The sequence below is a fragment of the Pleuronectes platessa genome, chromosome 4 (assembly GCF_947347685.1).
Source record: "Pleuronectes platessa chromosome 4, fPlePla1.1, whole genome shotgun sequence".
NCBI lineage: Eukaryota > Metazoa > Chordata > Actinopteri > Pleuronectiformes > Pleuronectidae > Pleuronectes > Pleuronectes platessa.
The window spans coordinates 12,783,274-12,795,971 of record NC_070629.1 but is presented as its reverse complement, the minus strand read 5'-3'; the positions used below and the strand labels follow the sequence as shown (position 1 = coordinate 12,795,971).

The 12,698-nt window shown below is 45.2% G+C and overlaps 1 protein-coding gene across 1 annotated transcript in view; it reads right to left on the bottom strand.

The window, feature by feature from the left end:
- Nucleotides 1–12,698, bottom strand: part of LOC128438927 (tetratricopeptide repeat protein 28) — a 183,795-nt gene that overhangs the window by 17,061 nt on the left and 154,036 nt on the right. Inside the window, exons 7-10 of the mRNA XM_053421700.1 lie at nucleotides 7,509–8,305; nucleotides 6,837–7,381; nucleotides 4,702–5,225; nucleotides 273–382 (exon numbers count right to left, since the gene is read on the bottom strand). Of these exons, the coding sequence (XP_053277675.1) occupies nucleotides 273–382; nucleotides 4,702–5,225; nucleotides 6,837–7,381; nucleotides 7,509–8,305 (1,976 nt within the window). The remainder of the gene's footprint in view (nucleotides 1–272; nucleotides 383–4,701; nucleotides 5,226–6,836; nucleotides 7,382–7,508; nucleotides 8,306–12,698) is intronic.

The window sequence follows — 12,698 nt, the reverse complement described above, 5'->3', positions numbered from 1 at the left end:
CCCCCAGCGTATTGCCAGCAGCCGTGTGCAACCTCTATAGCCACCTGTCCTTTCTCTTCTCCCGTTGTTCTCTGTCTAAAATCTTAAAATTCCTCTCCCGTGTCTCTGCACATCTATTTCCCCATCTCATTTGTAATCTTTGCCAACCAGCAGATGGGCGCTTATTGGAGGTCAGCTTTAACTACGAGAGGTGGATTCGCTGGAAGGAGTCCAGATGGAGGAGGAGAGGAGAGGAGTGGAGAGGAGAAGAGTAGGAGCTGGAGATACTTCACCTGATGTTGGGCTTCCTCCAGGTTCCCACTGGCCCACAGAGAGAGCCCGAGACGGTGGCGGATCTTCGCCTCGTCCTCACGCCGAGCCAGCTGCTCCGCGAGCCGCAGGCCTGTCAGGAGGGGAGGAAGCAGGAGCAGGTGAGAGAGGGAGAGCAAAAGTTATTCAGAGCAGACAGACTCTTAGGTATCTTTCAGAGTAACAGATGTAAGCATAGCACGGCGCGGATTTTCTGACAGCGAACAGGTTGGGATATTTGGCCTCAGTTGTAAGATAGAGCTCCCACTTGGACTAAAACACACACACACACACCACACACACACACACACACACACTTCTGCCACAGAGAGAGGCCGTTAGAACACTAATCGGACTGCATAGTAATCAATGCTGAGGATCGACTGGCTGAGCAAACACAAACACAAGCCTGATGCTTGCATAAAAGAAGCCACACAATATCATGAAGACATCCGCAAATATTTGAACGCCCACACTGATGAGGTACTAATAAGCTGAATGCAAACACACAGTGCTTTGTGTTGTTTTGTTTGAGAGACTTTCAGATTTGTCAGGGAAGCCAGGGGAGGTTTGTGTGTGTGTGTCTAGGTGTGTGTGTGTGTATGTGTGTGTCTAGGTGTGTATGCTCAGTTAGAGCGCCTGTGTCAGATCACCTGGCGAGCGAACAGTTTGTTTTTCACTTCCAATCCCTCAAGCAGTGATGCGTGTGTCACATCTTTGCATGTGTCCTCAGTCTTCCTGCCGAGTACTTGGCTCTGCCCAATTACTGAGAAGAAAATGCCACTCCGCAGAGGACAATGATGAAAAAAAAAATACGACAGCTGCTGCGCCACACATTGCCCACAAGGTGCTAAATGCACAGCAAGCAGTCTGCAGCTCTGACTGAGGCCATTGCTCATGCACAATCTCACTTAACACGTACTCTGCATTTACAAGTCTCTCCGCTCGCTCGTGTGGTTGTTGAGGGGTCTCAACATGCTTTTGGTCAGAAAGAGTAGAAACTGGGCCAAGCCACCCCTCGCTCGCTTTTCCTCGGCATTCCTGGAAAACTGTCTGTGGCTGGACCAGATAAGCCAAGAACAGAGAGCGTGACCCGAAAACAGCCTGCCGATTCCGCAAGACCCGGCACACCACGCAACCGTAGACTTCATGGCTCCTCCATGGCCATGCTAGCCGGCCGCCTTTGAAGCCTGGAACAGTCTCCCTTCGCTCCTTATCTTTCCGCACACCCCTCTCTCTGCCCGCCTGCCCTCTTCCCCCATGCATCCACTGAGCTCCTCTCTCCCTCTACCTCTGTATTTATTTTTTTCATCTTCATGCCTCTGTCTCTGGCCCCCTCCACTCGCTCTACCTGTTTCATCTTGACTGTGGTGGCACTGCTCGCGGGGACTCTACACTGCTTAGGGCTCATTAGGCGCTGGAGCAAGGAAACAGATCTAAATTATCCTTTTCATTTTCTGACATCCTCACCCCTCACTCATCTCAGCTCCAGCTCGGAGCCTTTCATCTGCACACACGCACACGCATGGAGCATGTCTTTTTCTGGGCCGCACTATGATAGTTCTTTATGATCAAGCCTGAATGTCAACCAACTCTATGTTTTCTTTATTCTCCAGTTGACAGTGAAATAATACATCTAAGTTATGACTAACGCCGATCTCTGCCTCTCCCCTCCACCCGCCTTCCATCTCCTTTCTTTCTCTCCATCCCTCCTTCTCTCCCAAACTCTCTCATTCCCTCTGTTCTCCCGCGCTGTATCATTCCGTGTGTGTCACTGTCACCATGCACGCCTTTGGTGCGCCCCGCAGGCACAGTCACGTAGCAGCGGCTGACATGAGGATGTGGCCGTGGCTGGCTGCACCCCGAAGAGCAAGTAGAGAAAACTTTAAAGGCTGTTTGACAGCTGGGGGAGAGATTCTCTGCAGCCCAGGGGCCCGAGCACCTCTGCCTTCGGACACCAGCTTTACGGGCACACACCACATACACAAATATCCTCACCCCTGGACACAATTGATTCAGTGCCCTTTGATCATGACCACATGTGGAGAAGAACAGTGTGTCACATACAGCGAGATGGTGACATAAACACTTTCTGAGGACTAGAAAGACTGGAGACATTTTCACAATCAAGAATTCTCTACTATGATGACACCACAATCTACCTATTCTACCTAAGGCTGCTAATGTGAAAATACTGACGATGATATTGTAGTATTATATTTCATATTCATGATATTGAATCAACACTACCACCAATGTAATGTAATGTAAAAGCCTGCACAAAGACATTGTCATGTGCATTGGAATCAAGACTGTACTTAAATTTACTTCACCATGCTGGTGTATATATACAGTGTATATATATGGACCTATAGATTCATATATATATAGATCTAAACACAGAGAGACAAAGCTGAAAACTGATAGGTCCATATATGATGATAACAGACATTTCACAGTGTTCTACATATCACACTACTATCATTTAGTTTTTAAATATTTCTAGTTTTTATACGCGCCTAAAACACGCTTCTAAAGCCTAAATGTTTTATTTCATTTCCTGTGATGATGCTAATCTTCTATTTAATAACATGTATATACTTTATATATGAACCTACAATGTTTGTATGCTCGGTCTTACACATGATGAATGCAGCTTTTTATAGATACAACTGATATCGATATATACAAATTATAAAGTTATACTCTGCAGGTGTTCATTATTCTAAATATGGTTGTTTTGCACATCATTTTGCATGAGGCACATATATAAGATAGGATAACAAACATTTAAGCCATAATACTATAACTTACCAACACATAAACAAAAATATCTATAACATTATAAGTATATGCATTTATTTCTGGTTCACATATCAGGTGCATTCCTAACATTCCTAACATGGCCTGCCATTGTAGGTCAATACTGTTTTTCCATTAGTTGCTGTTCCATAAACCGAGCAAGAAGAAACTGTAATACCTCCATTATCTGCTACAATGACGACATTGATTTAATGACACTATTGTGGTAATCATTTAAAAGTGCATCTCGGTGTGAAATGCCTCCCTCCCTGTCTCTGATTTAGACGTCGCTGTGAAATGTTCTTTGGTATAAAATTACAGGAAGATAACTGGTGAAGTGGTGTGAACACTTGAAGTGACAGAAATGATGACTTCCCATCAGCAGTTAATTGGTATCTCTGTGTGTGTGTGTGTGTGTGTGTGTGTGTGTGTACACACACACACACACACACACACACACACACACACACACTGAGTTGGAGGTCACGTTGTCAACAGTATCTGCACTAGTTTGGAGCTGCCTTTCTATCACTCCTTCCAATTAATCTTTTTCAGGAGACAAAAACAAAAAACAAGTGCAGCATGAAGAATGAAAAACACAAAACTAGCAAAAAAAAAATTGAAAAACTGAAGAGGAAAGAAAAAAACCTTGCCAACTTTCCGGTCTGGGTAGGTTGGCCAGAAATAATTGGCTGTCAGCGATAGTGAAGGCACCGTTTTTTTTTCCGCAGCAAGACCAAGGAGCAATACAAGGACAGTGCAGGGGACAACAGGAGGACAGGGTGGAGACAGAATAGCCTGTCGCCTTTGTTTCCATTAAAGCTCAACAAGCAGGCCGGCAGAGGGGGTATGGGTCACTGCAGGCCTGCCTAACTCTAATAAAGCGGACAGAGGAAAGATGGAAGAGAAGCATCCCTGTATTTTTGCATTCACTCCCTGCTGGGTGAATACTGTCGTTTCACACAAGCAGCATTTTCTGGGATTCAAACAGGGTTTGGGTCGTAACACGGTGGGTGGGCCTGCACACAAGGTCTATCACTGGGCACATGCGAGGCTGGTGGCACGGACATTAAGCTCACATCCACGGATGGTTCCACTCATCACATCCTCGGCGTCAAGCACTTCCTGCACTGTCACTAACATAATGAATATTTGAGGGACCAAGCAGCAGGTTTTTTATTTCACAGTAATCTGTAGGGGACAATGAATCGTGAGAGGCAGGAGTCTGTCAGCCGCCGCGTGAAAAGATCCTTTGGCAACTCACTGCAAAGAACCCTCTGAGGAAAGTCGATATAGGGGTGTGAAGAACAGGAAAAATGCCTTGGCGAGCATCCTGATAGGTTTGCACAGACATACACACAAATTCTGGTATACCGTTACACAACAGAAGACAACACAGACGGATAATGCACACACAAAATCCCCCTGTGCACTCACAACACATACGCACAAAAGCCCAAACACACACAAGTACGCTTCCTAATAAAAATGTGGCAAAGGCTTAGCAACAAATAGGCTCTGCATTTCATATTCATGAATTCACATACTCTAAGCCTATCAGCTCGGGCAACAAAGGCAATCCTCTCTCCTGCTCCCCCCTGACTCACTCACCTTCCTGCAGGTACATGACAGCCTGTGAGTAGTTTTGCAGTGCATGGTGTGTTCTCCCCAGGCTGCCATAGGCCAGAGTCTTGGCAGCCAAGTCATTAGTCTGTGCTGCCACACTTAGGTGCTGTTCCTGGAACACGACTGCCCGCTCGTAGTTTCCTAGCGACTCATAGGTAAGGCCCAAGTTGCCGTAGGCGCGTGCCTGGCGTTCGGGGCTGCCCGTCTCCTCTGCAATCTCCAGGTCACTTTGGTGGCATCGCAGGGCCGTCTCATACTCTCCCATAGATTGATATACAACACCCAAACCGCAGCTTGCGTCCCCCTCCAGTAGTCGGTCCTGGGTGTCACGGGCAATGGCCAGCTGACGCTCCAGACAGGAGATGGCCTGCTCGTAATTGCCCAGTTGGCTGTGGAGAGCACCTAGTTCACCGTAGGCCTGGGCCTTGCCTCCGCACTCCCCGAGCTCGTGAGCCACCACTAGTCGCTTCTCAAAACACACCAGCGACTGCTGTAGGTGTCCCATGGCCCTGCAGACGAAGACAGAAAACCAATGAGTGTTAGAGTGAAGCAGATTAGGAGCTAGATGTGTGAGATAACAACCTAACAAGACAAACTAAAGGAAAATCTGTCAGTGGCATTTCCTGTCCAGTTGAACAAATTGGGAGGCATCTTACAAGGTGACAACATTCAAGAATTTCTCTGCTTATCTCTTATAAATAAATTTAATATTTATATGGAAACTAGTCACATACAGATACAAATCTAGTCCATACAACAGCGAAAGAACATAGCAGGAATACTTTCATTCGGGGTAGATCCAGGGGTGGGGACAGGGGGGCACTGCCCCCAGCTGAAATCTGAATGGCCCCTGAAGTGCCCCTGTCCTGTCAGTAGACTTATTTTGAAGAAACTGACGATATTAATAATTAATATAATCTAAGTATACAATGTACTTTCACAAAGAACAATTTTTCAAAATAAATTCAATGATGTGTGGCTATACAATTAACAGTAAATAAGGAATGACTTGAATGTCCACCTTACTGAATCAGGAATTGTTCACGGATGTATATTTCCTATAATTGTCCCCGGTGTGTAAATTATGGCCCCTTTATGTCCCATGATTTAGAAAGATCAACCACTGGTTTCATAAAAAAAACAAAAAAAACTCAAATAAATAAAGACAGAAGTCCCACACATTACTGTTTAGCTGCTGTGTGTGAAAGGCTTGGATATATGAGAAATGTTTGAGCCACGATATTCAATTTGAAATTGAAGCTTATTTTTCTGAAGGGTAACCGTTTTAACCACCCTCAAAAATACGAGATGGGTCATCTGTCAAAGGATCCGTGCCTCCATCCTCTTGTGTACTATTTTGACAGAGCGCCATTCATCCCATCTTGACGTTTTATTTGCCTACACAGCCTTCCAGCAGACTTTATTCACATCCTCATGCATACCAACTACTGACAGATGCAGGCTCAAATGGGGCATTAAAAAGAATAAAAGCCTTCAGCTTAATCAGTCTTGTGTGATAATGTATGAGCTCGACTAAGAGCTGTCGGGAGACGGGAAAGGTTTTGGGTGTGATGTCTATTATTCCCCTCTGAACTCATGCACGGCTAATACTTCTGTGTGTGTGACTGTCGCGGTGCCACGCTGATGATGCACAATAAGGAGAAAATCATCTCTGAAATGAGGATTTCAGCAAGCTTTCCATGTCTTATTTGCAGTGTGGTATCCGAGGATGCTATCTTGTCTCTGATGCACAGGCAGAAATAGAAGAGAGACGAGATGCGAGACGTAAGAGGTTGCCTTCAAATAACTGTGCTTCCCCTCAGTTTCAGACATCTGTGTGCCAAAGCCTCTTTGCATACAGATAAGGCCAGGGCCACAAGGCTGCTGCTGAGACAGCGAGCACCAGCAAGGTGTCTCCAAACTATAGTGGTCCTTGATAGTGAATGCAAAGACAAAAATGATATGCAAAGTAGGATTACTGTGATTATTAGTAAAACTCTGTCAATACAATTATCTGCTGTGGCAACGGCTGAGGGGAATTGATACCAGTGTGTTATGCAAAGCCAGAGAAGTATTTCTCTGACTTTGTGAAAAAGTGAATTTAAAATATAATGACTCACCTGTACCCATTGCCTAAGCCTCTGTAGGCCTTCTCCTGGTCCTGCATGCGGTTGAGGCTGTGGGCCACTGACAGATATTGGTCATAATACTTGATGGCTTCCTCAAAGTCTCCCAGAGCCTCATAACAGTCTCCCAGGTTCCCATAGGCCCTGCCCCTGTCCATGACCGCCTCGTTGCCACTCAGCTGCTGTAAAGTGGCCAGCTGTTGCTCCAGGTAGCCAATGGCCTCCTCCATCACCCCTACATTCATTTTAGTGATGCCCATGTTCCCGTACACCTGAGCCTCCACCACAGGATCTTTCAGCTTCCGCCCGAGCTCCAATTGCTCCTCGTAGCTCTTGAAGGCCATGGCGTATTTGCCCAGGGCCATGTAGACAGCTGCCAGGTGGCCGTGGGCTTTGCACTCTCCCGACACGTCGCCCAGCTCTTGGTACACCTCCAGCTCCTGGGTGTGGTAGCCGAGAGCTTTATCATATTTCTGCACAAGTCTGTAGGTGGCCCCCAGGGCGGCATAGGCACAGGCCTCCATCCTACGCTCCTTAACCTGAAACAAGAAAGAATTCCACAATACCCGCATGAGGGGCATGGGTGAATGACACCAAAATTACATTTCACATGGCATATCCTATTTATATGATGAATTGTTCTGGAATACACACATACACACATACCTGGTGAGCTAAGGCCAGTTGCTGCTCATAAAACTGAATGGCTCCGGCCACATCCTTCTTACAGACAAATATGTCTCCCAGATTTCCCAGAGCTCTGAAGCGGGCCTGTGCATTGTTCAGAGACTGGGCCAGTGACAGGAGGTATTTCTGACACTCCTCTGCCTTAGTAAAGTCTCCTAGGGCCTTGAATGCCAAACCAAGGTTACAGTAAGCCTTCGCCTGACTCAGTTTGTCATGAAGGTCCTTGGCAAGAGCTAGGTCCTGCTCATAGTATTTGACAGCATCCTGATAGTTGCCCAGGCAGTAGTGGGCATAACCCAGATTGTGACAAACTTTCCCTTCACTCTCCATGTCCTGGAGGTCAGGGGACAGCCGGAGGTACTGCTCGTAGTAGGGCACGGCCTGGGGGAACTCTCCTCGAGAGCAGTGGAAGTTGCCGAGGTTGCCCAAAGCGCGTGCCTCGCTCTGGACGTCTCTGAGCTCACGAGCTATGTTGAGGTGGTTCTGGTAATGCTGCAGAGCACGGTCGTGGGCTCCCAGGGCCTGGTATGCCACAGCCAGGTTGCCATGGGTGGATGCCTGTGAGGCCCGGTCGTTGACCTCCATGGAGATCTGCAGCTCCTGGCGGTGGTAGCGAACAGCCTGGTCGAAGGCTCCCAGGGCGTTGTAGGCGTTACCCATGTTTCCATATGCCCGGCCCTGAGCGGCATAGTCGTTCAGCTCCTGAACAATGGCCAGGTGTGTTTTGTGGAGTTTCAGTGCAGTCTCATAGTCTCCCTTCATCTGGTGGATAATGCCTGTGGGAGAGACAGCGAGAAGATGGAGTTAAAGACCCGTTGCGGGAAAAAATGTAATTGAGTAAAATTCAAGTGCTTCGTCAGCTCTTCATGTACAAAACAAGTCATTTGGTTGTTAAAATATGCTCTTTGCGCCATCTGGTCTCTGCATCCACAACACACTCTCCCACAAAATGATGGTAATTAAAATGTAGAGCCATTAAAGACAGTTATTACAACACCAATATTTAGTCTTTTAGTCTAGTAACGTCTTTTTGAAAGACAAAATCAGCAACATTTCCACAGGGTTGGAAATAATTAAGAGAGAAGAAGGAAAGAGAGACACGGGAGGTGAAAGTAAAGGCGACTGTGAAGTGCTGATGGAAAGCAAAGCAAACAACTTCAGAAAAATGAGATACGTGTGGAGAAACAATAAATAATGGCGAAGCCAGTGCATTGTGCGTATTATCTCAGATAAAATACCATCTCATGAAAAATAATAGCTTTACCCTACAGCCCGGCAACCATCTGGTGCGTGCACGTACACACACAAATACAAATACACACACAGTTGTGTCTCTATGGCTTCGGAGGACATTACATTAACTTAAAATAATTTCCTAGAGACATACTACCATAACTAACATTTATTCTTAACTTAACCTAAACATAACCTTAAACAACCCTAAAACATGCCTTCTCCGTAAAATGTAATGATTTACATTATGTGGATTTGCTTTCTATCTCCATAAGGACTACATCTCTCTATAATGTGAATGTGTAAACAGATTTGAACAGATACACCCACACACTCATACACACTGACAAACCCACAGCGGAGACTAAAGAGCCATGACAGCATATCAAAAGTATCTCTTCTCATTCCCGCCAAGATTTACTTCTAATCTCTGAGTCTCTCCCTCTGCTTTGCCACCCAGCTTTTAACAGCCCTTGAAGACAAAAAACAGCTTTAGAGCAACTAACTCACTTCTCCATCCACCATACGGCCTTGCCGTCACTGCTTTGCTGCATCAGCATGGAGACTAATAAGCTACAGTATAAGGTACTGGGGTGCAGCCACTGATGGGACACCAGGGATGGAAACAGTTCTGGAGCCAGAGTGGGTGGGAACGAGGGACGGCGAGGGGCTCTGTGGCTTGTGGTGTGTATGTGATGGTGCCGCCGGGATTAGTTACCGCCATGTGTGTTTTCCCATTTATTTCATCCGAAACCTGCCACATTATGGGCCTGAACACAAGCTACATAAACAGTGGGACTGAAACTAAACAGACAGCTCAAACGACTGCAGATGTAATACTGTGATGTGGATATGCGTTCAAACGACGGCTCGATCAAAAGCAGCACTTTATGTCAGAGAGAATGGAAAAAAGATTTGGTGAAACTACAGTCAGAGCCACTTTACTGCATAATAGTTTGACACATTACCAGGTATGCAGTCTCACAACCCTTCGGCTATCGTCTGATGGTGAACTAGCCTCTGGGGGCAACGGCCAATATTTTGGGGTTTCTGGTGTCGATGGTTGATAAGACTCATCTTACGTTATTTCTACACTTCGTACACCACTTTTGTTAATCAAACCAGTCGAATAACATTTCTCCACACAAAACACAATCAGTGTTTTTGTAGGTGTTTTAGGTCCAGACAATATTTTGGCTAATCTCTAAACAGCTATGTGGGTATGAAATAAAAAGGTGATGTGTGTTCCACCTCTTTTGCTCTTGACGGTTTATCTGCCGGCAACCAAAGCCTTCTCAGATGTGATTGGTCAAACTAGAAACGGAAATCTTAACCCAATAATTTCTAGATCGGAATATGCATGCTGCATATTCCGATCTAGAAATTGCCAGATAGAGATAACATATACAGTACATTGCATATAATTTTCTAGGTTGATGGAAAAATACATGTGTTTGAAATGTGCATCACCAATATTAGCTCGACGTCAAGTCCAAATGAAAAGATTAGTTTCGAAAATGAACCTGACTGAAGTGATTGTCTAAACATTACACAAAGACAGATACAAATCCAAGTTCACTGCAGATTGGATTTTTGCCGTAAAAAGAAATCAAAGATCTTCTGCCTGCCATTGTTCAGCCCGCAGCAGAGACCTTTAAACCTGATTTGCTCTTTGCTTTGCTTGCTTGTGTTCTCAGGGTAAAGTGATACAACCTGAACTGACCTTGTAATTATCATGTCACTGCCCTGAGGCATCGGTATGCAAGACACACCACAGACAGAACACAGAGAGAAGCAGTGTTGTCAGATAATACAGGAAGAATTCAGTTCACAATGAAGACTTTCAAAATGAGTGGAATCCATGAGGGTCTTTGGACCGTGCACAGTGCCATAAAGTGAAAGTGTTATTTTTTTAGGCCAAATGAGGAAGGAATGAGGCGAAGGTTATGACACTTTCGGGTTCTGAGTTTCCACCTCGGACAAACCCCTCAGCAATGACTTTCCTCAGAGTGGAAGCATGTTAGGATTCACAGCAGCCTAGTTGGAGGAGCAATGACAGCTCTCGCCACAAAGTCACTCCCAAGGTTATGCTTTCCCCAACGGAGGCTGATCTTACTCCAGATATAATGCCTACTGATGTATTACTAGGAAACATGTTCCATGCTGCAGGCTAAAAATGGATGAAGGGGCCAGGCAGGGGACGAAGGGGCGGAGGAGACAGCTCGGACAGAGGCTGGGGATGCACAGGGTTTAAGGATGGGTTAAGAAGCTGTGGCCAAAATTGTCATAAGCCCTGGGCTATGCCTGGAGGCACACTTGAAGCAAGGAGATATTTTCTGTGCCCCCCCATATAGTAAGAGGATTATTGAACCCTCTGGGTATAAAATCCAGCAAGAAAGTAAATAAAACCATACCAAACATGCTGGTAAACACCACTGGAACACAGACATTGGGAGTCAGAAAGGAGGGTCCTAGCCGGAGAGAACATTTTGTCCAAATCAAAATCGAAATGACCTCAATCAGGGATCAGTGTAATTTGAACGACACAGTGATTCTGTGGTGCATACTAAATTCACTTGACTGTAACATATTGAATAATATTGGCTCATCTATTTTCCTTTTGCTTGGAACAAAGACAGTGAGAAACCAGGATGAAGCACAAACACGTCACATTATTCAGATGCTCTCTTACAGAGGCCCTATCCATCCAGAGCCCTCTCCATCCCCCCATAACCAACGACATTAAAAGCATGGCAATGTGTTGTCACTTTTCATTACACAGCCGGATGTACATAGAGGGATATGCTGCAGTGACGACTTTGAGGGATGGTGTCGTGTTCTGAGTAAATCACTGTGTCATTCTTCCAGAAGCTAAAGGGAGGTCCGGAGCGATGCTGCCGTCACTTAGCTAAGAGGATTTTTACCAGCGATTCGGCTGCTGCTGCAACTGGGCCCGGGTGATACTAGACATAGAGTAAAGTTGACCAGCCTGAGCCTGGAATGATGACTTGGGTGTGTTCCTCTTTTTTATTTCAGAATGATGTCAACTTCATCATTAGCATTCATGTTTGAGAAATAAACAGAAACAGAGCAGAGTGGAATTGGAGCGATTATGGACATTTAGATGCTAAATCGAGTTTTGACAGATGAAGATTGGTATTGTCAGTCTCAGAAGGATATTCCAAAAAGGTTTACCAAAATGAATAGCATGGATGGTTAAGTACGTCTGGACACATTATATATTTGTGTTCACCACTGTCCATTTGTTGTTGTTTGTTTAGTTTGTTTGTGAGTGAGATTACAAAAAAACATCTGAACGGATTTTCCAGGAAAGCTTGGTGGAAGGATGCGGTATGGGTCAGGGAACAACCCATTAAACTATCTTATTATTATTATTAAAACCCACATCAATGGGCAGATCCAGTGTTTTTGTGGTATGGCAAAGAATTTTCTAAATCATTTTTTTACGTTTTCCCAGAGAATAATTCATTGTTCGATTTTCTTTAAACTAACTCACATTTAGGGAACTGTTATCTATGAGCATGAACAATTCAGTGCAGCTTGTTTTGGGGACCATTTGTTCTTGGCAGTTTCCTCGTTGAGGGAACGGTTGGGTCTCTATAACAGTGTAAGGTCCAAAATCCTTCATTATGTGCCTTGAGATGATGCATGTTGTAATTTGGTGCAATACAGATGAAACTGAATTGAACCGAATGCGCTCTACAGTGTCATTCTAGTTTCTAGATACTTTTGTGACTGTTGCAAGTGTTGACAAAACCGCTTGCACCAACTTCTGCTGGAAGAAACAGTTTGAGGGTTATTACTTATAGATGCAATGTGTCTGACTGCGAAATCAGTTCCGTCACACTACATTACAGTGGTTTGGAAGTTGAAAGAGTCCTTAATCATATGCAAAGTGATTTAACTGAGCTGTAA